Here is a 26,933-nt window from a genome sequence, read left to right as displayed (position 1 = left end):
TTACTAATCTAGTCAAGAGTTGACATGTCCAAGGTTTTTTTATTCCATACCTGATCTGATGTGGTCTAGATGTATAATATAACAAAAAATTCTCATAATAATATCATTATTATGGAAATTTTACATGTTACCATGTTCCTCTGCACACTAGATATTGTATATATTGTGTGTACTGTGTGAAACGTGCTGCTGTTACACCGGAATTTCCCAGCTTCGAATAAATAAAGTAACTATCTATTTATCTATCTGTCTATTTAAAAAGTATTTTGGGGGTATTTTAACAATTAGAATGAATGTTTCAATAATCTGAATTAATTACTTTTCATTTTTTTAAATTACCACTATTATTTATTGACTTAGTTGGAGTTGTTTCAGTGTATTTTGTTGTTTTATTCAGGATATAAGAAATAATGTTTGTGTTAGCATTTCACTTAGATCCATATGTCAGTGACATCCACTCCGATAATAAAACACAAAAAGGGAGACAAAACACACACAAAACAAGAAGAATCCATATTTGTTGACATCCGCGATGATCAAGAAACAGCCAATCAGCGGGCACCTATTTCACGTAGCCCCACCCACCCGCCTCTGATCACGAGTAAGTCCGCGTGCGCCCACTGCCCCGTCTCGACCAATCAGGACGGCCCGCTGTGAGCGCGAGAGGAGGGGGCGGGCAGAGGAGGGGGCGGGGACTCGAGCCCTGTGTGGTGACAGCTCCGGCTTCGGTGCTGCACCAGAGAGAGGAAAAACACGACGAGGTCTCACTCCGCTGGCCTGCGAGCAGCTCGCCTGTTCGCCTCCTAATGAATGACTGATAAGTATGGATGAGTTAAGATAAGGTAAGATAGACTTTATTGATCCCACGCCGGGGGAAATTCGCTTGTTACAGCAGCAGCATCAGGAAAGATGTAGAAACATCACAAATATAGCAAAAATAAACAATAAACAATGGAGGCGGAATTTTTTTTTTTTTAAATAGCTATATACATTTATACACAGTGCAAGTGTTGCCTTGTGAAGGAAAGCGAAAATGAGCAGTGTTTTGGTTACTGCACAGGTCGACCAAGAACAGGCCCGGCAGGGATTTCATCTTCATCCTCAAATGTCCCTGAAAAAGACACAAAACAGACACAAAAGAACACAACGTAACAAAATGACCAGAGTGAGACACAAACTGACCAGAAAAAGATGCACAATGACTATAAGACATGAGAAATGACTACAAAGACAACAATGAGTGTAAAGAGATGCAAAATGACAATAAAGAAACACAAAATGTTGACAAGGAGTTAACAAAGTTACATAAAGTTACTACAGAGATAAACAGAGTTACTACGAAGAGACGCAAAGTTACTACAAAACGACACAAAGTTACTCCAAAGAGATGCAAATTGAAGACAACTGGATGAATTAAATTGAATTAATGATAAAATATTACATGAATGAAAATATCCTTAGCGAGCAGGATAAAACATTCAATAGACACAAGTCACTCACGGGATGGTTTGAAACGTTTTGTGTCGTGGTCAAATCTCATGCAGACGAGTTTCTCTGTTGAACAGAACAATTATAGTTTGATAAAAAATAAATAAAAGTAAGGTAATGACTCGAAGCCAAGCTGCATTTCACACATGCTAAAGATGTTTCACAGGGTGATTTACATTTCACGAATTTGATTCACAATTGATGATTAGTGATTTTGACGTGGGGTTGTATGAGTTACTTATATATAGTTAATATATTAACTTATGGAGACGGCCATCAGCGATGTCATTTAACGGAGTTTGGTGGAGAAATGGAAGTAGCGTAAGTCTCAGTCCACTGTTGCAGAGGGGACCTCCAGCGTACATTGAACGGATATTTTTTTATAGGTAAGCATTTAAAAATGTGGCAAAAATGTTTTGCTACTTCCACTTCTTCTCCGAACTCCGTTAAAGGACATTGCTGATCACCATCTCCATAAGGTGACATTAACTATGCAAAAGTAACTCATACAACCCCACTTCAAAATCAATGAACTATCCCTTTAATTTGTACAGGGATGGGCAAAACTTTGAATCTTTTTTATTGAATTTATCAATTCAATATTGTTTTAAGAATGTGTAAATTGCTAATATCGTTAATTTTCCTCTGGTTGTCACTGTTCAAATGTAAACTGTGTAGTAATACCAGCTGTCTTGTCAGTGCTGTGATGCTAAGCTGTATGAAAGGTGCCAATTTTTTCTTCTTTTTTCTTCCCCCCGCCTGAGTGACTCATCGGCGCGTTGTTGACGATCTCGGCGCTGCACACGAAAGGGAAAGGAAACAGCTACTTCTCCATTCCGAACCCTCCTGTCGCCTTTAACGGTAACGAGCGTTCGATCGATCGGAACCTTCGAGGCGAACATCGTCGATATTCCTCGGTTCGGGACAAAGGGATCTGCTGCCCGCCACCTCCCGCAGAGCACCGCGACGACTCCGCTCCTGAAATCGCAGGCGCCAGATTTATCGAGCCCGACTGCACAAAGTTGATAAGGCAAGCTAGCTAGCTAGCCACCTAGCTAAGTCTCAGCTAGCTTGCAGTGCTTGTCGGGGGGGGGGGGGGGGGACAGGTTTTATTTTCTTTTTTTAAATTTTCTTTTGTAAATCTTTTCCTTTTTTTCTGCGAGGGGGGGCGTCGCTTCGTCATCGCCCTGCAACTGCCCGCGGCTGTTTCCCCCGGGCATCCGAGGAGCGTTCGCGGTGAAGTGTAAAACGCGGGTAAGCCGGCTGTTTTCTACAGCTAGCGTGCTCGGTGTAGCCTGCTAGCTAACACCCTGCGCATTTAGCCTGGGAGCCAGTTCGAGGCCTCCGCCCGGCGCCGCCACCAGCCGCCGCCGCCAAAGTGTTTGCATCGCCCCGCAGTGAGAGGTGACAGGTGAGTGCAGCAACACAACACACGGGCCAGACGCGGTCACGACGCTTGCTCCCGTCGGCTAGCTTCCTGTTAGCTTGCTGTGCTAACGCAGTATCACTCCGACTGACTGACTGACTGACGACGTTTAGGGGCGGGGGGAGCGGGGGGGTTGGTCCGCGAAATCACGCCGGAGGTCGCCATCTTTCACCGGGTGCCGTTTTGCGAGCCAGCTAACAAGACAAGGCGGCTACAGCTCGTGTCAACTGTCTAACACGCTGACGCCCCCCTCCACCCCTTTGTATTGGTCCGTCACAGCCGACATGCAGCCCCCGTCCCCGGCTCCCAGTTGGCCCACATTATGGCCCCTTGGCACGGGCATGTGTGGGCTGCGGTGCCCGCTGCTAGCTGCGCCCTGCACTGCGTCTCCAGGGCGAGTTGCAGGGGGGGGGGGGACCGGGGACGCGCGTGGCCCCCGGACGAGCTGCTGCGGTCGGTTGACTTTTTATTTTGTTCTGCTTGTTTACCGGAGGGGTTTGAATCTCAGGGCTCGAGGTGCGACAATGCGGGGCGAGGAGAGGGAGGCGTGGTGTTGTGGTCCAGGCCTCGTCGTCTAGACGTTGTGATTCAGTGCACCCGGAGCGGAAGTGGCGCGCACACTGTGACGTAGCGGGTCAAGTCGCGTCGCAACCCCGCCCCCCGTTGTCACGTGACGCCCACCCTGGAACCTGGACCACACACGATCCTCCACTTGCACATCCAATCATACAAGGATTGTACCACGATCTGTGGTAATTAATGTAGTGTCGACTCCAACGCGCGAGCATGACTGTGTCGTAAGTATTGACTCATATTGATGGTGAGCGTTGTCGAGGAGGTGATGTCGTCGCCCCTGCTTGTACACAATGCAAGAGGTTTGTGGATTTGTCGGCAGGACGACGCCAAAACTGCCAAACGCGACTTCCACGAAACTTGGTGGAAGGATGGAGCACGGGCCAAGAAGGAACCTGTTGAATTTCGGGACAGATCCAGGATTTATTCTCCCCAACGGGCTGCGACGATTATGTTCATTGTCGTTATTTCCTCAATGATCAACCGATCAGTTGTTTGGTCCATCAAATGTCATAAAATGGTGACAAATGTCGATCGTGTTTCTCCAAAGCTCCAAGATGATGTTTTGTTTCGTCCACACACCAAAGATATTTAGTTTTACTGTCGCAGACGTGCGTGCGTGTGTGCGCACGGTTTGCTGATATGAAAACATTTATTTTGTTGAATCAATGCTGCAGAGGAGATGTTCATTTTTGTTAAAAATAGACTTAGTTCTATATATTTGGTTGTATTTGTGCCTGTACAGCTGAACCGTGGCTTCCTAAAACGTTTTTAATACACAAATTAAGTTTTTAATATGACACGAACAGAAATGCTGATTTTAAGAGACTGTGTGACACTCTAAAAAAATAATTAGAACTGAAGAGAACCACCGGAAATATTTTTTCTAAATTTAAAGTGATGAGCACAGGAATTCATCAAGTTTACTAATTAGAGAATATTTTGTTTCCCTCTTTGTCTTATGATGAAGAGAAGCTGAGGTTAATGTGTGATGTCATCAATCACACTGAACTGTTCATTCAGGATCGTGAGATTTTATTACTGTTTATCGTCACAGTCTCCTCCTTTTCCGAGCTGCAGTGACAGAATAAGAAAAAGTCAAAACACTGTCAGAGATTCTGTCGAGAATCAACTAATCTTTATTGATTTCAAATGAATCTTAAATATTAATTTGTCTATGTATTAACTTGCTGTGATAAACTAGACGAAAAGTCTCGAACAGCAAGAGCTTAACAGCCCACGGGAGTGAAAATCCATATTCAAATATCTGAATTAAACATTTGATTATGAGCCATAATGTCGTAACACCTGAGGTCGACTCACCACGAGCTCTGAGGCTGTGAAATGATGGTATATGATCATGTAGAGGTCAGAAGTCCGTATGATATCAACCTTGTTTTCGAGGTAAAACATGTTTGTATTCACGATGTCATTGAGAAAGTACTACACTACCCACAATCCTACTGTGTAACATGGACCTCTCTGATTGGTTGGAGGTCTTTGGAAAGGGATCCGCAATGGTTTATGGGACGAGAAGTTCCCATCACCCATTAAATAATCATGTAAACAGTCTTGTACCTTTTTGCCCCTTTTCTTCCCCATTTTACAATTATTTTTTTGTTCAGAATAAAAATGTTTTATGGTGACGAGTCATCTCGTGGTTTAGTGGCTTAAAACCGGAGCCGTTCTACAGGTGGACTCTAAACACTTTTGTCCCAGCCGGGATCCTGTAGAATGATGACGCTGGTTTCCCAGTAATCTGATTGGTCAACAGTTGGACTCATGACTGGCTTTGATGAGGTCTTGATCTCAGCATAATTCACCATGGTGATTTACCTCCGGTAGGAAGAGAAGCGGCTTCGTAGGACGTCACACAAAACCCAGAGTTAAACCTGAAGTTGCCTCGATAACCGCTAATCCTGCTTCGTAGTTAAAGGCCTCCCGACTACGAAGCAGGGTCGTCGCACCCAGGTTGTTTTCCTCACCTGGCCTCACCGAACGTAACATCGTCCGTCCTGTACTGTCTACGGAGCCGGATATCAACCGTCTCACGTTCACCCTGGGTTTTCACATCCAGCCGCGAGTCGTTGATTATTAACAACTTTGTCAGAAACCAGGAATAAAGTTCTCAATAAGATATGAGAAGGAACGCTGACGCCTGGAGGTAAATTTGGTGTCAGCGACATCGAAAAGTGACTGATTCTACAAAGGGGAATGTGAATGATATGATCAAATAGCCCAAATAGACGTTACGCACCGTCGGCCAAACTATGCCTCAACCTCAAAGTGTGCAATGATAACACCCCGGGTGTTATTACGTTCTTATGTGGAATTTGGCAGCTGTTTCATCATCAAGGCATTGACTTGGCTTCTCGTCGCTTCACGCTTCCGTTCTTTCTCCGTTTGTTTTACGTTCGGGTTTGTTTTGGTCGTCTGATTTTCCTTAACCGATATGGATTTTTGGGGGCTGATTTCGATATAAGGGAGTACCAGATTTCCGATACTGATACCTCGTATATATATATATATATATATATATATATGCTGCAAACCACAGATATCTTTATTAAATACCTCACGCGTTCTTCTGGTGTTCGTGGCCGTGAACAGTTCAGCTGGCGAACAGGTTTTTTAAGTCTCCTGCTCAGACGTTTATCACACAACAGCTGAGTAAGATTGATGGAGAGTTTGTGTCTCGTCCCATTTTATCACAACTGCATCGCACACACGCGCACGCCGTGTATGTGAATCCGCATGTGGGTCGAAGGTCACCAGCTTAACAGCCGTGCCATTCTTTTTCTGCTTTGTATGCAAACACAGGGCCTCTGTCCGCGACAAGGTCCCCGATTGTGGGGGTTGGATTATCGCTGCTTTACGAGCGGCTCCGACGGGACAGAAGGTGTTTCCAGGGATGTTTGGACTCGGCTGCGTCCTCCTCATCCTTTTTTTTTGGGGGGGGGGGGCGTTTGGGTGGGATGTAGTGGAAGCGGATAACCAGTAGGAATGCTGGTGCTGAAACGGTAGGGATGAAGAAATGATTGTAGACGAGAATTACTCGAAACAATAATCGACAGATTGCAGGCCTGGTCTCTTACGTGACTCTGATTATTTTCATTTAACGACAAATTTGCCGATTATTTTCTCGATTAATCGATTCGTTGTTTGGTTCATAAGGTGTCGATCATGTTTCCCAAAACCACCAAGATGATGTTTTGTTTTGTCCACACACCAAAGATATTCAGTTTTCTGTCACAGAGGAGCAAAGAAACCAGAACATGTTCACATTGAAGAAGCTGAAATCAGAGAATTATGACTTTTTATTTTCACACGTCTTCAAGTTGCGGTTTCGTTGTGTGATAAATGCCGAGGTTTGTTTGTTGGGCTGTTCCTGTTCAGGGTTTCAAACTCTGTCAAAAACAAGTCGTATCTAGTGATCGATTGTTGTCGCTTGGAGTCGTCGTCTCTTTTTATAGTCTGTGTTCGAGCCGGAGCTGCGCCTCATATGACATGAATGTAGAAAAATAAGTATTTGTTACTCGGGTCGGAATCTTAGTTAAGTGCTGCTAACTTTTGTGTAGGCCTATCATAATAAACATGGTCATCATTTTAAAACCATTTTTTGATACAGAATCACGTGAGCTTGCAGCCTATTGGTCCTGCACGATTTGTGTTGCTGTTGAGATAGATGTGATCCACAGTTAAGACTTGTGTTAAGGCCCAGACAAAAAAAGCAATTTGAAGACACGGTGTGGAAAAATCCTAAGAAATCCACATTGTCTGACATTTTATAGACGAAACCAGTAATTGATTAATCATACGACAAGAACAGATGAGAGGAGAGAAGCAGCAAGACTCGCTGGACTGTTGTTGACATTCACCCTCATCTCAACAAACACATGTAGACACAGTGGCGATTATTGAGGTCAATAAAAATGATTGAGTTCATATTCATGTATCGTACGATAAGTCGATAACGTAATTATCGTGGCGTCTGCGTTTGTGTTTGCTCAAGGAGATTTTTTTTAATAGAAACACAACTTTATTGACAGGCGATGTGGCGACAAAGTCAGGTCCAGTCACAAAACCAGGTGAAATAAAATCACCGTACTCTCCTGTAACTGTATCATAGTTTAATTCCAAACTCATTTTGCTCTTCTTACTGTTCTACAATCACATGTTTAGTCATTATCAATGAGATTTTTCTCATTTTCTTTTCAGCTGTATTTCAGGATTGTTGCAGCTTTATACTTTGTCGAAGTTATTGAACGAGGAGTCGGGCTCACAGCTGCGTTCATGCTGGAAGAGGCGACGTCATGCACGTGGAGTTTACAAGGTTCTTAAAAAAAGGAACATGAATACAAAGACGCTTTAAAGACTGACCCAGGACCACAGAGGGTTATTAATATCCACGTCTGCACCGCACACTAACTGGCATTAAAGACGAGTCACATTCATTATATTTATTGTCCCAAATCTTCTGAAGAGCAGCTCTCGTGCTGTGTGAAGAGCTCAGTCACTGTCGGACACTGTTCCTTCCTCTTCACCTCGCGCACGTGTTACAACCGGTGTCGCGCCGCAGTAACGCGATGAACGCCGGCTCTTCTCGACTCTAAACTTTCTTCTTTGCCCCCCCCCCCCCCCCCCCCCCCCCCCCCCCCCCCCCTCCCCCCGTAGCTTACTTGGTGACGCAGAGACTTCTCCCTGAGGAGCCAAGAAGCAGACGGCTCATGACTTCTGACCAGGACACGAAAGTTGTCGCTGAACCACAGGTGCAGCAAGTACAGGAGGCAAAAGAGAACTCTCATTTGGTGAGTGTTTTACACACACACACACACACACACACACACACACACACACACACACACACACACACACACACACACACAGACAGATATATGAACGATGAATGATGAATGATTTCCCTTTAGTGCAGGGCCATGTGCTTTCAATTATTTATCAAGATATGCGTCATTTAATCTTTTGATATTGCTATATATTGTGATGCAGTACGTTGTGGGGGAAAAAAAAGAGTTGAAGAACTTGAAATCAGAGAATTTTGACTTTCCCCCCAATAAAAACTACTTAGATTACTGATTATCAAAATAGTTAATATCTGTGATTATGTTTGCCGATATTAAACTTTTATAGTGTAAACAATCCAGAAACAGTTTTCCTTGAAAATAAATTGTTGATTTTTTAAATTCAAATTCCATATATCTGTTTTCCTTTTTACTTATAGAAATTTAAAATAAAGTTTAGGTTTTAAACTGCAAAATCTCAAGCCTCGATGACATTTCTTTGTCATAAGGTGTTGGTAACGACATCTTCGGATTCATTGCCAGTTTTTTGGGAAATATATGTATATATGCTGAGAATTTTTACTCCTAGTATCAACATCGGCTCCTAGAAAATATTTCACAAATATCGTTTAAGATTTTATCAACTACCGTTTTCTCCTGCGTAACAAGGATCGCAGTGATAACACCTGTTCAAGTTAATATATATTTAAAGATGTGTCATTTAATATTTTGATATTGATATATATATTGTGATGCAGTAAAGAGAAAACTTAACCGATTAATCAGTTATCAAAATAGTTGCCGATTGATTTAGTCGTCAATTACTAATCAATTGACTCTTGAAGGTCTAATATCTGCAATCATGTTTGCTGATATGAAACTCTTACAATGCAGAAATGGTTTATGTTTGTAAATTTTGCTTAAAAAGAAATGTTTAATTGAAAAAAAAAATCAAATTCAGTATATTTGTCCTCAATTACATGACTTTAACATATGGTTTTGATAACGACGTCTTAGGAATCATTGCCAGTTTTTTGGGAAAAAAATATATGTGTACATGTATCTGAATATTTTAACTCCTCCGTAACAAGGATCGCAGTGTAAACACGTGTTCAAGTTTTATCACGTGTTGCGTCACAACTGTGCGTCTGCGGCCACAGACGACATCACGATGTCACTGCTGTTGACAGGAGGTGATTTCCCACGCTGATTGTGTGTAAGAGAGGGAGAGAGAGAACTAAACAACCATAACCAGTTTTTATTTTCGCGGCTCCATTGATCCGAGGCGTGACATTTCCTTCCTCATCGTAGCAGAACAGAAAACACAGAGTTGACGTTTGATTCCCGGCGTTACGCACCGCGCGTCAAACGAGGCCTCGACCCCAAAGTGTGTGAAGACGAGATGTTGAGTAACTGTCGTCGCACTGATAACACCCCGGCCGTTATTATGTTCTTTTGTACGATTTAGCAGCTGTTTCATCATCACGGCGTCGACTTGGCTTCTCGTCGTTTCACGCTTCCGTTGTTTCCTCCGTTTGTTTTACGCGCGAGTTTGTTTTGGTCGTCTGCTATTCCTCAAACTCAAACTCTCTTTTGTAAAACAGTTTCTGACAAAAGTGTTTCGTGACAGTGATAGGAAGCGGTGGGAATGTTGAGACATTTTAAACGCGTTTTCTGCATCGCTGTGCTTGGCCGCAGAATAACTCAAAATTCCGTGTCTTCGCATGTCGTGTCGCCCGAAAGAAGTTACTAATTTTCCGTCTCTGCATTGACTGAATTTGTGATTTACTCACGTGAATAATTCACGTCGCGTTCGGTGCAAACACGCCACAACACGTGCTGCAGTGTTTCCCCTACCATTGAATTTGGGGGGCGCCCCGCCCCACCAACGGGAGCCCCCGCCCCCCCTGAAAAGTCAAATAAATTTGCATTTTTAAATTTTTTTTTTTAATTTTAACTTAATTTTAACGAAAGTTTTTTTTTGTATTTTACATATAATGCCAAGCAGAAGTCATTAAGGTCACTTTCCTTATACACCTGATTCCTCATTCCTGTATGAAATAGATTGTGGATGAAACTTAACGTGATTTGTGAAACAACCATAATCACGTCCACAACATCCGCCGTCGCGTGATGACGTAGTTTGGTGTCAGTGGAGTCGGATTCTCTTTTCCTAAGTCCTATGAATCCTCCTAGACACCTTTCCTTGACCTCATGATGTTTTCCACTGAGGTCAAGGAAGAGCAGAGAGGAAAAGACGATAGGAAGGACGATCTGAATCCACTCTGAGTGGAGAAAGCAAACCAGCATCTGTCACTCAGTCAAACTCTGGGATGTGTCGTCATCGGTTTTCAATCTGCCTCTTTTAAAATAGGAAAGAATTTGCAACTGAGGAAATGGGTGAGAAGTAAGCGGATTGGCCTTCGGGCAAAGAAAAAGTTATTTCCAGATTTAGGAAATGGAAAGAGCCCGTTGTCTTTTTTTTCCGCTTCTCGTTCACGCATGCTCAAGATTGGAAAGAAGATTGGCAGCATAAAGGAAGGGGGAACTCTGGTTCCTTGATGGAGTCCAGTCCAGTGGGCTGATGCCCCCGGGCTGTCGGTGGATCGGTGGTGGGAAGAAAGCGGGTCAGGGAACCAGAATGCTGCCTGTGGGGGTTGAATACACACACTTCAGGACGTCAAGGTTCCTGAGCAAAGTCATTTTCCGCTTTCAAAAAAAAATAGTCATAAAAGGCTCATGACGTATGCACAGAAGTTGTCGTTTGTCCAGCTGTCAAACGAACGGTGTTGGACTACAGGAAGTGGTTTATGAGACTTCAACACACGTACACGTTACCTCTGAATTTAGACAAAAGAGTCCAGAGCTCAGGCCGCATGCGTAACACATGATTAAAATATAACAATTATGAGTTATGGAGTATTTAACTTGGCATGTGAATAAAAAAAACTTTAAATAGGAATAGTGAAATAATAAAATACAGTATCATCATTTTTTAATAATCTGGTTCATGTTTCACAGGCATGGAAATATTCATTTTATCTTATAAGTAATTAAAATGTAGTTCCAAATCCAACTGGGATCAGAACCTCGTCTCAGCGTCCCATGTTCCGAAAACTGTCTGTCCGTCTGTCTCTCTCTCTCTCTCTCTGTCCGTCTGTCTCTCTCTCTGTCTGTCTGTCTGTGTCTCTCTCTCTCTGTCTGTCTCTCTGTCTGTCTGTCTCTCTCTCTCTGTCCGTCTGTCTGTCTGTCTGTCTGTCTGTCTGTCTGTCTGTCTGTCTGTCTGTCTGTCTGTCTGTCTGTCTGTCTCTCTGTCTGTCTGTCTGTCTGTCTGTCTTCTGACTTCTGACTGTCTGTCTGTCTGACTTCTGAATGTCTGTCTGTCTGACATCTGAATGTCTGTCTGTCTGACATCTGACTGTCTGTCTGTCTGTCTGTCTGTCTGTCTTACATCTGACTGTCTGTCTGTCTGTCTGTCTTACATCTGACTGTCTGTCTGACTTCTGTCTGTCTGTCTTACATCTGTCTGTCTATCTGACTTCTGAATGTCTGTCTGTCTGACTTCTGACTGTCTGTCTGTCTGCGAGCTCGCCCCCATCAGAGCAATAACCCCAGCACCACACGCGGTCGCCCTCCTCATGACACTCGTCTCCGTCTACGTATTGTGATGAATCACATCCTCGCCCTCCAAAAATACACCCTCAGTCATTCCACTGTGAAGGAGGGGAACATTTAAAAAAAAAATTTAAAGGTCAAGCGGTGCCTACAATGTGCACACCCGGTGATGTCGAGCAGAAGTTTCTATGGCAGCCGGTCGGGACAGGAGGAGTGGGAGGTTCTGACTTCTTGTTCAAGGCTGGATCTTTATCACAGGCGAGGGCGAGTGTGTGTCTGGCCTCGACACATCCCCCAAAAATCATCTGGTAATGTTGAACCACGTTTGTGAAACACGACCCAGGGAACGCTATGTATCAAGTGAGCCTCATCTCTCTTTCTTTCCATCTGTCGTCCGTTGTTTCTGATCTATTACAGCGACTCGGCTCGTTAGCAGACTGATGTATGAAAACCCAGGCTCGAGAGCGGCTGATTTAATTTGAGAGAGAGACGCCTTTAAGGGTTTGATAGCGAGTGCATCACCACTGGAGCTCAGGTGTGACACTCGACACTCCTTCCTCCTCAGCTCCAGGATTTCGCCAGAGAATGACTCAACAGTGCAACAGCGGCAAAAGGAGAGAGAGAGAGGGGGAGAGAGAGAGAGGGGGAGAGGGGAGAGAGAGAGAGGGGGAGAGAGAGAGAGAGAGAGAGAGAGAGAGAGAGAGAGAGGATCGGAGGGGGCCAGACAGAGCGTGGTTGAGGGTCCAGGTTGAGGCTTAAGGCGCAACGATGCTGCTCTGCGGTCGCCCCCCGTCTCCCCGCGAGGATACTTAGACTCTGTCGTTCACGTGTGTCGATCATGGATTGGACACAGTGGAGCCTCATGCCACCACCGCCGGCAGGAAGCGCCTGGACCGCTGTGCCTCAGGGCCTCAGCGAGGCGCTGGCTCTCACAACCACGGCATTGCGTTACAGTCTGTTGGCCTGTGAGACATGCATACTGCACTGCTGCCTTGATCCTGTATTCCCAGCAGGCAGCAGGGCTGAATGTCCCGGTATCTTAGTTCCTGTCAGATGTTGTTTGCCGTCCGAAGATGCGATCGATGCGTCTGCTCCTGCCTGAACATTCAGTCGATCTAGTGGATATTGGTGTCGCACACTGAGAAGGTGAATCAAGTCTACGAGTCTGAACCTTATTAGGTTCTTACTGAACTTTGAACTTTTGAGTTTTGTTTTCTGTTCTGTTTGTCATTTCACCGTAGTTCCTCTGCTGCTGAGTAATAACGTCACGTCATGGGACTACCTGGTTTCCTGACGCATCGGCAGACATTCGTCATCTGATGTCAAATAAGCAAAAAAAACACAACAACTTCTCGTCTCTAACCAAAACTCTTTGTGTTCTCTTCCCAGGAATCCGCCAAGGTTTCGGACCTCAACCCCAATGCGAAAGCATGGGCCAACCACATGTTTAGCCTGGACCCCAGCGGGAGTGCTGACACCACAACTGCTGCCCTGCAGCCATGGAAGGACGGCTGCGATAGTTCGGCCGACCCCGGCCCAGAAGGTCAGTCGACCAGTCGGGAAACAAAACGTACTGTTCGCCCCCGTCACTTTGTTACAAAAGGCTTTTTTTTGTCTTTAATGAGATAAATATCGAATAAATGGCGGCCATTAAAGGGGCAGTAAGCGATTGTAAAGAAATACGGGGTTTGTAAAAATCAGCGAATATGTCCTCACCGTCGGTAAGCTGTCGTGCTAGCGGTTACTGCTGCAACTCCTTAGTTTTGGCCTAATGGTCAGTGTGTCGGTCTCACCCACCCGAGGTCCCGGCTTCGCGGCCCGGTCAGAACAGTAAAAATCACAACAATAACAACAACAAGCTTTCTCCAGAATCTCTTACTGCCCCTTTAAGGTTTGATCAACATCTCTACTCGATGACAAATTACGGTGAGGGGGCCAATCGGCATGAAACAGCTAAAAGATACGTGCTGCGATTTTAGTAAATTTGTGACCTTTCCATTTCAAAAAGTCTAAAATAAAACCATGACTCTTTAATGTAACAGTAAACAACCGTCATCTCAATAACACCGTCATCACTCAACACTGATGGAACTTTATTTGCTGTAAGGTAGAAATAGAATTAAAAAAACAGCAGTTTCCTTCCCATGAATGAGTATATTACATCATCAGTCTCCTGAAATACATTTATCCATAAATTTCTTCGGTAGACAGAAGACGGAGGGGGAAAAAAAAAAAGCTGGGATGTGTCAATCAAGACTAATCAATAATTTCTGTTTGTGCACTGGCTGCACTCAGCACATTACACTGAGCAATCGTGGTCATTTGTGTGGAGGCGGCAGCAGCGACTGGTTGGAATATTCATAGCTCAAACTAAATTGAGTATGAATGATTGAAGACGCGCCTCGGCGATGACGAGAAAAGTGGCGAGAATAGACAAAGGCAAAGTAAAATTAGGGTTTGTGGTTTAGAGCTAGGGTTGGGAATCTTTAGGCACCACACGATTCGATTCGATTGCGATCCAGAGGGCTGCGATTCGATCCAAAAAATTCTATACATCATTTTTTTCATCATTTATCATTTTGTCAATAATGAAATATAAACATACATTTCTTCCCATTATATTTTATTAATAGTAATCAATGGAAGAGATATGTCTACTAGAAGGTTATATATGCCAATGTATTTCCCAGCAAAAAAACAACAACAACAACAAATGTGCGCGTCGCAGCAAAAAAGAAGACTTCAACGTGTTCTAAACTTGAAAACATTAAATGAATAAACACTTCTCTTCCAACAAAACCCTCCTGTCATGGGCGGACAGGAGGGTAATAACCCATGCCCACTGGGTTATTACAGATTTATTTGATACAGAATATTGGCTTAGTAACACTTCATCTGACCCTTCAACTTCAAACGACCCCTCTCCTCTGATCAGAGATTCATAACTAAAAGAGTCAGAAGAGCTCAGAACTCCAACTGTCTCCTCGAATCCAATCAAGCTGCACCAAATCTCACATAAACCCCCCCCCCCGATTTTCTCTCATTATTAGAGACAAGGCAATATCAAGAGGCGGTTTGTCCTGTACATTAATATCATACCCCCCCCCCCCCCCCCCCTTGTTGATTGTCACAGGCTATGAAGCCAGTGACGACAAGGCGTCCAAGGAGCCACTACTAACCGACCCAGATGAGCCTCCACCGGTACCAGTGATGCTGGCCGAGCCGGCCCCCGCTGTGGCCTCCACCGTGGCCCCCTCCGCGGCCCCGGAGCCGGCCTACACGGATTACCCAGAAGCCGGGCAGCCCGAGCACACAGGTGGGCTGGTTAGTGACCGGATGTTTGTCGGAGCCGGCTGGTGGCGGCTGGTTGGAATTGGATTATGTATTTTGTAATTTCCAGGTCAAATATATCAAAATACAGATAAGTTTTGGAAAAATACTTGTGTTTCCAGACTGATCAAAGTGTTTATATATCAAGCTGTTAATATGAGAATCAGTCGGAGTGACGTCGGAATTGGAGGTATCAATATTTTATCAATATTAACTTTCTGTGTATGAATTGAAACATAATAACAACACAATCAGAATGTCAACAGTTGGATTTTAAAGTGATTCATTTCCATCATAATTTTTTACTTATATAATAAGATTATATAAAATAACCTGTACTTAATATTTATAACTTTAACATCTGGCTTTTTGTACTCTGACTTCAAATTTGCGTCTGGAAAAAGTCCTGGAACATTGAGATATCATCTCTTAATTTGACTTTGTTTTAGGTCGTAGTGAATCACTTGATCGTTGATTGATTTCCAATGATTGTCTCCCGTCCATTGACTGATTCATTTCCTAACCCTGGAATTACACCGGTTGAGTTTTGTTGTTGGAACTTTTAATAAGCAGTTACAATATAATATATATAAATATTTTTCAGTCATGTGCGTTTGCTCTGCTCTGACCCGCCCACATCCTGCTTTCATTGTCATTTTTCTTCCACTCAGCCTTCCTCACACCTCATTCGTTATGAATTGTGTTTTTCCTCCCCAGGGTCAAAAAGGATCAGATTTAATTTGCTCATATATTTTTATAAAAGCTCATTTCCCCTCGTGTGTGTCACACCAGGCAGCGACCCCCAGCCGGAGAGTCCCCAGGAAGGCTTGAGGGAGCACCTGAAGAAGACCCTGGAGTTCTGTCTCTCCAGGTGAGTTCACCTCCTATATCATTTAATTATTATTAATCTGCCTCCCCAAATATGATTATTGATCCGGTTTGTCAGCGGCGGCATGAAGCCTCACGTCTCCGTGTCGTCATGGTGATCCTCGTGTTCTCTTCTCTCCATGCTTCTCTATGATCCCGTCAGAATTTAGTACTTATTATTCTTAATATTCAAATTATATGAATATTTTTTTAAATTAAATTTAGCCGATTCTGTTTCTCATTTTGAAATCGTACCTGTTCTCCCTCTCTCTCTCTCTCTCCCTCCCTCTCTCTGTCTCTCCCTCCCACCCTCTCTTTCTGTCTCTCTCTCTCCCTCCCTCTCTCTCTTTCTGTCTCTCTCTCCCTCCCTCCCTCTCTCTCTCTCTCTCTCTCTCTCTCTCTCTCTCTCCCTCCCTCTCTCTCTTTCTGTCTCTCCCTCCCTCCCTCCCTCCCTCCCTCCCTCTCTCTCTCCCTCCCTCCCTCCCTCCCTCCCTCCCTCTCTCTCTCTCCCTCTCTCCCTCCCTCCCTCTCTCTCTCTCTTTCTCGCTCTCTCTCTCTCTCTCTCTCCTTCTCTCTCTCTCTCTCTCTCTCTCTCTCTCTCTCTCTCTCTCTCTCTGTGGGGGCGTGATCTTAAGTAAAAAACCTTGTTTCGTTCTCTACATGCTGGTTTTTGGGATAGATCAAGGCCCCACAGAAAATAACCTCTCTCCTGTTTTATCAACTTGGAAAAGTCATAGATTATAGTTTGGTTTGTTAAAAAACAGACGTCGCTAACCGCCTCTGCCTCTGCCTCTCACCCCCCAGGGAGAACCTGGCCAGTGACATGTACCTCATCTCCCAGATGGACAGCGACCAGTACGTGCCAATCGTGACGGTGGCCAACCTGGACCACGTGAAGAAGCTCAGCACCGACGTGGAGATGATCGTGGACATTTTACGCTGTGAGTGAAACGCAGACGAAGAGCCAGACGTGTTCATCAGCTTCAATTACATTTCTTTGTCGTAAAAGGTTTGATGACCACATCTGAGGAATCATTGACGGATTAATGATAATGTACATACATTTCTTTATCGGTATTAGAAATCTTGTGCTCCAAGATATGGATATCTGCATCGGCCCCTAAAAAATCCATATCGGTCGGTCTCCAAACAAACTCACTATGCTTCTGTATGGCCTCATGTATTAGTCTTTAATCTTTTTCATGCTTGAGACTCATTTACAGTTTTCAGTTGAATAGATGGAATAGATATATAAGGTGATGCTTCACTCTGTAGCAGAAATTAGGATTTTTCTTCTTCAGGGTTAATGGTTTAATCATGTAATGTGTCTTCCTCCAGCTCTGCCATTGGTCCAGGTGGACGAGAAGGGGGAGAAGGTGCGACCCAATCAGAACCGCTGCATCGTGATCCTCAGAGAGGTTTCCGAATCCACACCCATAGAGGTTAGCCAATGTGCACGATCGCTTCATTTGGCGCCCTGGCAACAAAGATAAAGATCAATGTTTTTATAAAGATGTTTGTCAGTTCACCAGCATGAGTCAGACTTCAGTTGTTATGTTTAACTTGTTCCCAGCTGCTATTTTAATGTGCGGCTGGTTTTTAATTGCGTCACCAGTAAAAAGAAAACGTGAGTCAGTGACCTCCAGTGACCTCCAGTGACCTCCTGTGACCTGTTTTTTTTTTTTGTGCTGCAGGAGGTCGAGGCTCTTTTCAAAGGGGAAAACTTGCCCAAGTTCATCAACTGTGAATTTGCCTACAACGACAACTGGTTCATCACCTTCGAGTCAGAAGCAGATGCACAGCAGGTAACGACAACAACAACAACAACAACAAAACCTGAGAAAAACATTTTTGTCGTCCCTCTGTTCAGTTTTTTGTTCAGTTTACTTTATTTCTGTTGTGAAGAACAGCGTGTTCCTCCGTGTGCTGTCAGTAACACACTTCTGTCTTCTCAAAGGCATATCAGTATCTGCGTGAGGAGGTGAAGACCTTCCAAGAGAAGCCGATCAAGGTAGGACGCGTGGACAAACACACCCCGACCGAATAAATCTAAAACAACATGTTCGATCTTCTCTTTGTTTCCACGCTTCTAATGTCCTATAAATCCGTCTCAACAGGCCTTTTTCACACAAGACATTTTGACGAGTCTCTGCGGGTAATTCACATGTGTAAACAATTAGATCCATCAGTGAATAGAGCAGAGTCAAAATGTCTGCTGTGGAAAAGAAAAGTAATTTATATTCATAAGATTGTAGCTCATTTCACACGGGAGTTACGACTTGAGATATTCAAAAGATTTCACACAATTTAAATAAAAGAAAATCTCCAGAAAAAAAGTCAAGTTTCTTCTTAAAAATGACACGTGAGCCTGTGTCTGTAATAGATGCAAAAACAACAACAGTATAATAATATATCCATAGCCATGTTTCCAGCAACCTGTTTTTATTCACATTTTGAAGTATCGCAGAAGAAAAAGTTGATGGAAACAGCAAAAAATTGGGGGGAGGATTAATCTAATCTGCAAAAAGGTTTATTTGCTCCACGAGGAGTTTTTTCGCCTTTTGCGAAAAGAGTAGAATTCGCAAAATGCGAGATGTAGAACAACGCGGCCGAATAAATTCTGATGCAGCGAAACATTGAGCTCACCTGACTGATCAGCTGTTGGTGTCGTCCATTTTGATCTGTCTACATTACATTACTTAAAATCTGCTTGACAGTTAGATGGAAACACAGCTCATTTTTCTGGCCGATGTTAATCTCCCCCCCTCTCTTTCTCTCCCTGTGCCAGGCGAGGATAAAGGCGAAGGCGATCGCCATAAACACTTTCATGCCAAAGAACGGTTACCGGCCGGTGGAGGTGAACCCGTACGCGCAGCAGCAGCAGCAGCAGCGCTACACTTCCTACTACATCCCGCCGGTCTACAGCCCCCAGCAGCAGTTCCCTTTATACAGCCTGATCACGCCGCAGACCTGGTCGCCCACACACAGCTTCATCGACCCCACGCTGGTGAGGCGGACAGTCGTCGTGACCGTTGTCATCGTGTGTCACCATCGTGTGTCACCATCGTGTGTCACATCCACAAATTTTGAAAATAAATTTGTTTCATGTTCTTTCTGATGTTGCGACTGCTAATGAGTCCGTCTCCCCGTTTCTCCAGGTCGCCCCTTTTCACAACAACCAGTTCATCAACGGATTCACGACATCACACAGTTTCAAACCAGCGACGTCGCCCCTCACCGTCAGACACTACTCGCTCAGGAACAGGTTCGTCATCTGATCTCGAGATCCAGAAAGATTAGATTATTTTGGAGATTATTCTGAAGTGACACTATTACTGTAAATTGTAAAAGAATCAGAAGAGTTTTCACATGTTAAACCATGGAAGTCAATAAAAGTTCCGTTTTTAGAAAAGAAATACTTCCTGTATTTTGCATTTGTCTCCTGAAATCTGAATACGGTTTCTCTTTTTTAAATTAATTTTTTCACTATTTTTGGCTGATCGTTAATGGCCGCCCTACTTGCATCCTATTAAACGCAGCTTATGCCTGGTTGATTTTTCTGTTTTCCCTTCAACCCGCAGGAATCACAGTAAACCTCACTTGAGGCCGACACTCCCCCCGGCGGACCGCAGCGCGGGGCTCCTGGACAGCCCGGCGCTCTTCCCCAGCTTCCCCAGCGACAGGCTCAACGGGGTCCGCAGCAGCCCGCCGACACGCCTCCCCACCAGCCAGCCCAGGACCAGGTTACCCTCAACGGCGGCCTTCCCTCGCAGGGACACGGTCGGCACGGGGCGAGTGACCGAGCCCGCGGCCGCGGACTACTCCCTGGGCATCGGCCGAGGAAGGTACGGCACTCGGTCAATGCATTAGTAATGCGAACACTGCCGTAGCAACGTAATGCTAACAAGCTGCCTCTGAGCGGAGAGTTAATAACGTGTACGTTCGTTATGTGAGAACACAGCGGGAGAATCTCCGGAGAATTCAGAGCGAGCGAGTGGACGCAGAGTTCATGTCTGTAATAAGTCAACTCATGTAGTTGGTGAAAGCAGACGCAGTGACAACAGGTCCTGGGACTTTGTCTCCTAGATGATTTATAATTGGGTATCCTCCAGTTTCTACACAAACAGCTGATAAGGCGCGTACAAGCACAACAAATCAATTGTAAATCAGTTAATGTCATAAGCAAGATATTTGCATGCAGGATAAATATATGCCCCACATATTTTCTTTCATTAACATTGAACGACTGCAGTAGCCATGTTTTAACCTTTGTTCATGAGCATTCAAATGCGGCTTAAAAATCCGTTTGACATTGACAAGGAAACACGGCGACTCAGTTGCTCGACAACAACAGAAACGACAGAAAACCACCGACATCAGTCGGGTTGTTGTAGAATCGTTCTTCACTCTGTGAGGTTCAGTCGTTGTGTCGCCGACTGGATGTTTGTAAATTGGGATGTTCTCTTTCTTAAAGGAAAAATGTTTCTGCTTCTAGGAAAAAGAGGGATGAAAAGTTTACAGTAAGTATTATTTTTTGTTGTCCTTGTATTTTTTCCTAAAGTAGCTGTATTTCTATAATTTCATTAAGACGACGAACGTGGTGGTAAACTTCCTGTTATCCCCCACGAGTTTAAAGCACTTTCAACTCTTGTAGTTTGACTTTTATACAAACGCTGGCCGTCCCTCCTCTTTACACCGTGTTTGTCGTCGTCGTCTCGCAGAGGGTGACGCCGCAGTCGCCGCCTCCTCCCAAACCCCCGTCTCCGAGCTTCGAGCTGGGCCTCTCCAGCTTCCCCCCGCTGCCCGGAGCAGCCGGCCAGCTCAAGACGGACGACGTGTTCGACAACCGGCTGGCCAGCAGCGTGGTCGCGGGACCCGCCAAGGAACGGGTAAGTAACGGAAACTAACGTCGCGCTCACCCACATGATTTGTAAACATTTTTAATATCTCTTTTTTGTTTGTGTGTGTCGTCATTGCAGAATGTAAGCGCGGAGTCCAGTCGCGGAGGCGCTCCCTCTCCGGCCGGCCCCAAAGAGCCACTCCGGTCCCCCACCTCCCCGATGCCTACAAGCTTCCAGCCCTCGCCGACATCGGCCCCGGCCCCGACGTCGGCCCCGACATTGACCCCGACCGCCGGCCCGCCACACAGTCCTGCTCCCTCCCTCCCTGCAGCGTAAGATATTTAAAAAAAATATCCCTGGATCTGCCCACGAAATGTATTGGGTTCTTATCCTGTCCTTCCACCGAGCTTCGTGGAAAAATCCGTTCAGTAGGTTTTTTCCGCGCTGACAAACAAATGGACGGGATACAAAAAAACATAACCTCCTCGTCTGCGGAAAGATTTGCAGATTAATAGATTTTAGAAAATGAATCATCTATTTTCATTTTTGTTTTTGTTTTCCGGTAAAAAGATGGCAGATGTGTTCCGGTTCGGCTCAGACACGCACGCACGCACGCACGCACACATCGTGCATCACAATATTACAAAACTATATTGCGATATTATTTATAGGCCATATCGCCCAGCCCCTCATCGAGTACCTATAATCTTTCTCTGCTCACTTCAACGTCCATGCGTCACCTTTCCTCCTTCCTTTCCTTCCCCTCTTCGCTCCAGGGAGGTGAAGGTGACCGAGGCAAAGCCAAAGGAGGCGCAGTCGTCCGTGGAGCGAGTTCCCGGCACTTTGTCCACAGCAAGCAAATCGGTGCAAGTCAACGGTGCTGCCACGGTCAGTATTGATTTCTCACCTCAGTCTCCTCAACAACCCTGTTTTTATTGCTCCCCCCTCCCCCAACCAGACATCACAATCACAGACAAATCAATCCCAGCGTTGGATACAAGTGGGTAAATTAATCGCGCCTTAATTCTGCAGCGTCTCGTATCGATTTTGCCGACAGACGAGTCGATTCCTCACAGCTCCTGGGGAAAGAAGAGTTTGCCTTTTAAAAAAAACACAAAAAAAAACTCGGGCACAGGCTTCGGTCTGAACATATGCAAATGCAACAACTTGCCTGGATAAGGTTTTTTTTCTATCTGTGAAACTTACTATCAATTACAAAAGTACAATTTATAAATTATATACCAACAAAAGCACCATATCATCAAAAAAATTATTTTGGAACAAAATAAAATCAGAAACTTTTATTTGCTTGTTTAATTTAGTTTATTAAATGAAGATCCCCATTAGCTTCTGTCTGTCTTAAACAGTAGCTCCTCTTCATGGGTTCTCTACTATTTCATAAGGATATTACATCAGATGGATTACATACATCCATAACACTCATACTCACAGTACAGCAACCTCTCGAACCTCTGAGTGTCCACCTTCCGTTTTGTGACGCTGCAGAATGTTCACACTTGTCGTCGTTGTTTCCCGTCAGGAGCTGAGGAAACCCTCCTACGCTGAGATCTGCCAGCGGGTGAAGGACGCTCCGACATCACAGCAGCCGCCGCCCCCCAAGGAAGCCAAGCCAGCCTGTGCCGCCCCTGCAGGCAGCGAGGAGAGGAAGTGCCCGGACGCCTCCGCTACCGCAGGGGAGGCCAAGGCCAGAGAGACACACGCCCCCTCCTCCAAACCCGGATCAGCGGCCATCACCGCGGGCAGACCCCCGAGGGAGGCCCGGAGGCCGGCCGGGCGGTGGGCCTCCCCGCCCCCACACCCGGGGAAAATCCCCAGCAAAGATTCCCACCACACCCCGCCCAAGTCCCCGCAGTAAGGGAGTCTCCCTGCCAGTCCTCCGACCCCCGCCCCCCCCCCCCCCCCCCCCCCCCCTCCCCACTATGCTCCACAGATGCGTTTGAAAGAGGAAATATAAGTCAGGGCTACTCAATACTTATATCCCCGTACCACCAGTCACAAACAAGCATAGAGGAACGCCTTCTTTTCTTGATCAGGGCTTGCAGACAAAAAGCACTTTACTGTGCACGTAGAGCAGCGTCTCCTTCTTTTTACTCTTATTTATTTGCTCTTTTTTTTGTTTCGTTTTTTAATTTCACTTTTATTTCTCCTTCACTCTTTTTGCATGACGTCGTCGTGTCAGTCTGTACGTCGGCACTGACGACGACGACGACGCTGAAGCTCATTCACTCTGTCTGACGGCCTCGTGGAGTTGAAGTAGTCGTGTGTGTGTGTGAAGCAGCGGGGGGCCATTGTTGGCCGCCGCCCCAGTGGATGATGGGAAAGCGTGTGCGGCGCCGCACGACAGCCTCCACCTTGTGTGGCTCTCTCGGAGAGGCACTGACGTGCGACAATGTAGCTTATAATTATGGGTCATAATTAGCCAGGTTTAATACATATTCACATCCCATATGCAACTTAACATCGTCATCTCATCGCGGCAAAGACTCGGTTTACAAACCCCCTTTTGTGTTGTTTTTGTTTATCTCCACAATTATTTCCACTCGAGGAGTTTTTGCTGAAATGTTTCATTGTCGCCGCTGCATTTTTTCTCCCTCTGATTGTTTTGTCTTTTTTTTTTTTTTAACTTTCTTTGCCGACACCGCGGACGGGGGGTTGTCGCTGGTTACGTCACATCGCTCGCTTCAAACGGCCGACTAGCCGACATCAGTGCTGGTTTTGCTGTCGGGCAGGAAGGGCATTCGCACGAACACCGGGAACTTAAAACTTTACTTCAAGATGAATTAGGAGTGGAGGGAAACTGTCGTTGGCCAAACTTACATTTTTTGTCCGTCTGTAAAGTGGTTTGTGGTGTTTCTTTCCACAAGTCGGAGGAAGCTGCTTGTTTTTTTCTTGGCATTGCCTTTTGGGGGGCGGAAGCTTTCGCGCCTCTTCTTCTTTCGTTTCCTATCAAAACCTGTAGTAAAAAGGGGAAGAACGTACCACTGGCTCCGAGAACCGGCGAAGTGTCGGTCGACTGTTTCTGAATATCGTCTGTTGAGTCTTGATGTTTTTCCTGTTCAACACGTTCATCCAGCGGCGCGTTTTGTTTCCGGTTCTTTCTCCGAGTTTTGGTGCTAAACGTTCAAATCCTGGAATTCCTCTCTGACTACCACTCATCTCACGCTGTAATGTAGATATACTTGATTTGACTTTGGATCTGCAGAACTTTCTGTTTGCACTTTTTGTGTTTTCTCCCGCGTTACTTTTTCTTTTTTTCCTACCTGAAGCAAAAACCGGGGAATGATCCTGAAAGTCGAGGAAATAAAACCAAGATGCAAATTCATTTCCAGGAAATTAAAAGTTCAGGACGCTGGCGATATCACCGTCTCCGTGGAAACGACGACTGAAGATTTAGTCTTCAGGGGACGGATGTTCGTGTGACGACTTTACCGTTTTTGTCCGACTCGTTTTAAATTTTTGACGGCTCGTCACCGAAAGCTAATAATTGATTATTTTTTTTCTCCCCCGAAGGATTCGGTGCCTGCGCTGGTTTGGATGGTTTTGGCCTCTGGTTTTATATCGGATGAGCTGCAGTGGGTTAATGAATATGGAAGGTGAGACTGTTGAATTAGGTCTTATGTGTGTTTTAGGTAACGAAAAAGTGGGTTGTTGTTGTTTTTTTGGTTTTGTGGAACGTAGTTTGCCGTGTTGGAGTTGTGGCAGATTTTGTTCCGAGTCCCGTTGAACCAGAGGACGAGACGAGAGCCGGCGGGTTGACAGCGGGAACGTGACACCGTCTTGTTGATGTTCAGCTCCTCCTCCTTTTTCCTTCGGCGTCGGGTCTTCACCACTCGGGTTCTTTCGTCGTCGTTTCCGTTTGTGCGTCTGGAGACGTCGGTTTGCTTCTGCTTCCAAGTTTTGCACACTTTGATTTGTCCTGAGTTTAAAAGTGATGATTTAAAAAGAAAAAAGAAAAAAGATTGACCTTTTCTTTGCTTTACTTCACTCACGTTTTTTTTTTTGTCTTTCTTGGGATAAACCCGCAGCCGACAGGAGTTAAAGTTTTAAACTCATAATAAAGTAAAAAAAAACAAACGTATCGGTTACAACCAGACGCAGGTCGGTGGTGTCGTGGTGGACCGCTCTGGACGAGAGCCGGTGGATCGTAAGAGATGAAGTAGCGAGGAGGCAGATTCAGGGAGGAGACGTTGTTGGATTAAATAAAATTCTGCTTCGGTTCGGTTACGTCTGTTTTACTGTAGCAGCCACTCTGACAGATGAGCCAACCGAGTCCCGGGATGTTTCACTCGTTCAAAATAAACGTCATCAGCTGGTGAACAAGAAGCAAAGAATTATGAAAATGTAAAAGTTTTCTCTGACTCGACGGCGAGTTTCCCTCCCTGCTCCTCGAGTCGTGGGCTCGGGTTGATAACACTTCACAGTTGTCACCTCAGATGTGGGAAAAAAAAATCCTTGTTTATCCTAAATAAACAAAGAACAAAAAATAATAATGATATTAATAATGAAAATAAACCACTGTTCTACACACGGCATCTGTTTTGGGGGGAGAAACACAAGCGTGCGCGACGTGGGACCTCGCATGTGTCTCGACAAAAGTCTTCCTGCAACAATAAATCGTTCCGGGATAAATATTCCCACGAGGAAGAAACGGGAGTCCGTCGGGAGAAGGGAACGCTTCACTAAACACCGCTCATAGCTGCTTTTTGATTTGGACGCTTATCTTGAGTTTGCTATATAAAAAAAAATGTTTGTTTGTTTTTTGAAGGACTGAGATGCACTCGGATGAGTCGATTTTTTTTTTCTCTCATCGGTGGAAATGGTAAAAAAAGATGTTCGCCATTTCCACTTATTTATAAACCAGTGCTGTTTATTCCATGAGAAATATCGCCAGTTGTTTGGTTTTTTTTAGGGAGAAGAAAAAATATATACACAAAATGTAAAAAAAAAAAAAAATCCATCCAGTGTTTGAGAAACTTGAATTTTATTTAAACTTGAAAAATGACTTTGCCTTAACTTTTTATACGAGAAAAGCATAAGAGAGTTTATTTCTTTTGACACGCACGGAAAAAAAAAAATCCCCCAAAACGTTTAACGAAGCGACGACACGTGGAAAATATTTAGTCGTACGAGACGTCACAAGTCGTTGACAGGAAGTTCAGATCTAGCAGCATTTGTTTCTTTTTGTAAAATGTACGAAAAAGAATATCGTTTTTTCTTTTTCTTTTTTGTTGTTTAATAGTTTCAGGTTGTTTGGGTTTTTTTGGGGGGGGGATATAAATCTTGTAAATGCAAATTAGTCAATACTGTATTAAATATGGGCACTTTGAAGTGTGTGCTTTTGCTTGTACAGTTGTAAATACTCAGAAAAATATAAGAGGTACCTTAAAATGATTATAAAAAAATATATTTGTTCTTGTTGAACTATTAATGTCGCTATCGAGCTGGATGTAGGATATAAAAAAAAAACTTAATGTCGTGCTTTTTGAAAAAATCTTTTTCTTTAACTTAGTATTTTTTTCTTTGGAGTTTAGCTGTGGAGTTTGAAGGTCGTCTGATTGTCATTTGTTTCCTCTTTCCGGTCAGTTGTCTTTCATTCCATTCACCTGTTGGCGTCGGTCACACCTGGTGTGTACAGGTGTGACACCTGGTGTGTACAGGTGTGACCTCAGCCCCGCCCCCACCCGGCCCCTCCCTCCTCACTGTGCACCAATCGAAAAAAACGAGGCTGCGTGTCCACCAACATCCTCTTCAACGCTCCGGCTTCCTTCTGTTGACGCAGGAAATTATTATATGTGAAATGAAAAACAATCACTACGTCTCAGAATTTTACTTGACAGCAGCAGTGGCTCTTTATTGAATTCTTCTCTCATAATAATAAGAAGAAATCCAACAGAAGTAAATGAGAAGTCTGCAGCAGAGGCATTAAACTAATATTTCAGGTTGGAGAGACGCCTCATGAAAACCATGACACTA

General features: G+C 44.7%; 1 protein-coding gene and 1 long non-coding RNA gene across 6 annotated transcripts in view; one reads left to right on the top strand and one right to left on the bottom strand.

Annotated features, from left to right (window-relative positions):
- Positions 1 to 828: 828 nt before the first annotated feature.
- On the bottom strand, positions 829 to 3,526 carry LOC118310894. Its single transcript, XR_004793861.2, has 3 exons — positions 3,403 to 3,526; positions 1,501 to 1,554; positions 829 to 1,111 (listed from the first exon to the last, which is right to left on the bottom strand). It is a non-coding gene; the product is annotated as an uncharacterized LOC118310894 (long non-coding RNA).
- larp4b (La ribonucleoprotein 4B) overlaps positions 2,266 to 26,933 on the top strand; it is a 27,027-nt gene continuing 2,359 nt past the window's right edge. The window contains exons 1-17 of one of the 5 annotated variants that reach the window (XM_035634213.2): positions 2,266 to 2,899; positions 8,162 to 8,295; positions 13,291 to 13,444; positions 15,035 to 15,217; positions 16,024 to 16,102; positions 16,903 to 17,039; positions 17,437 to 17,540; positions 17,793 to 17,903; positions 18,056 to 18,109; positions 18,887 to 19,105; positions 19,257 to 19,363; positions 19,680 to 19,943; positions 20,594 to 20,618; positions 20,820 to 20,987; positions 21,078 to 21,271; positions 21,716 to 21,827; positions 22,480 to 26,933. The exon at positions 22,480 to 26,933 is cut by the window's right edge and continues 2,359 nt beyond it. In XM_035634213.2, the coding sequence (XP_035490106.2) occupies positions 8,215 to 8,295; positions 13,291 to 13,444; positions 15,035 to 15,217; positions 16,024 to 16,102; positions 16,903 to 17,039; positions 17,437 to 17,540; positions 17,793 to 17,903; positions 18,056 to 18,109; positions 18,887 to 19,105; positions 19,257 to 19,363; positions 19,680 to 19,943; positions 20,594 to 20,618; positions 20,820 to 20,987; positions 21,078 to 21,271; positions 21,716 to 21,827; positions 22,480 to 22,815 (2,328 nt within the window). In that variant the 5' untranslated portion in view covers positions 2,266 to 2,899; positions 8,162 to 8,214 and the 3' untranslated portion in view covers positions 22,816 to 26,933. Of the gene's footprint in view, positions 2,900 to 5,336; positions 5,652 to 8,161; positions 8,296 to 12,611; positions 13,048 to 13,290; positions 13,445 to 15,034; positions 15,218 to 16,023; positions 16,103 to 16,902; positions 17,040 to 17,436; positions 17,541 to 17,792; positions 17,904 to 18,055; positions 18,110 to 18,886; positions 19,106 to 19,256; positions 19,364 to 19,679; positions 19,944 to 20,572; positions 20,619 to 20,819; positions 20,988 to 21,077; positions 21,272 to 21,715; positions 21,828 to 22,479 lie in introns of those variants that run through there. The other 4 variants (XM_035634210.2, XM_035634211.2, XM_035634212.2 and 1 more) reach the window with 4 other exon arrangements.

Source organism: Scophthalmus maximus, chromosome 5 (genome assembly GCF_022379125.1).
Source record: "Scophthalmus maximus strain ysfricsl-2021 chromosome 5, ASM2237912v1, whole genome shotgun sequence".
NCBI classification, from domain to species: domain Eukaryota; kingdom Metazoa; phylum Chordata; class Actinopteri; order Pleuronectiformes; family Scophthalmidae; genus Scophthalmus; species Scophthalmus maximus.
Note: the sequence above shows the minus strand (reverse complement) of the source record. Positions and strands in the feature narration are given on the sequence as shown.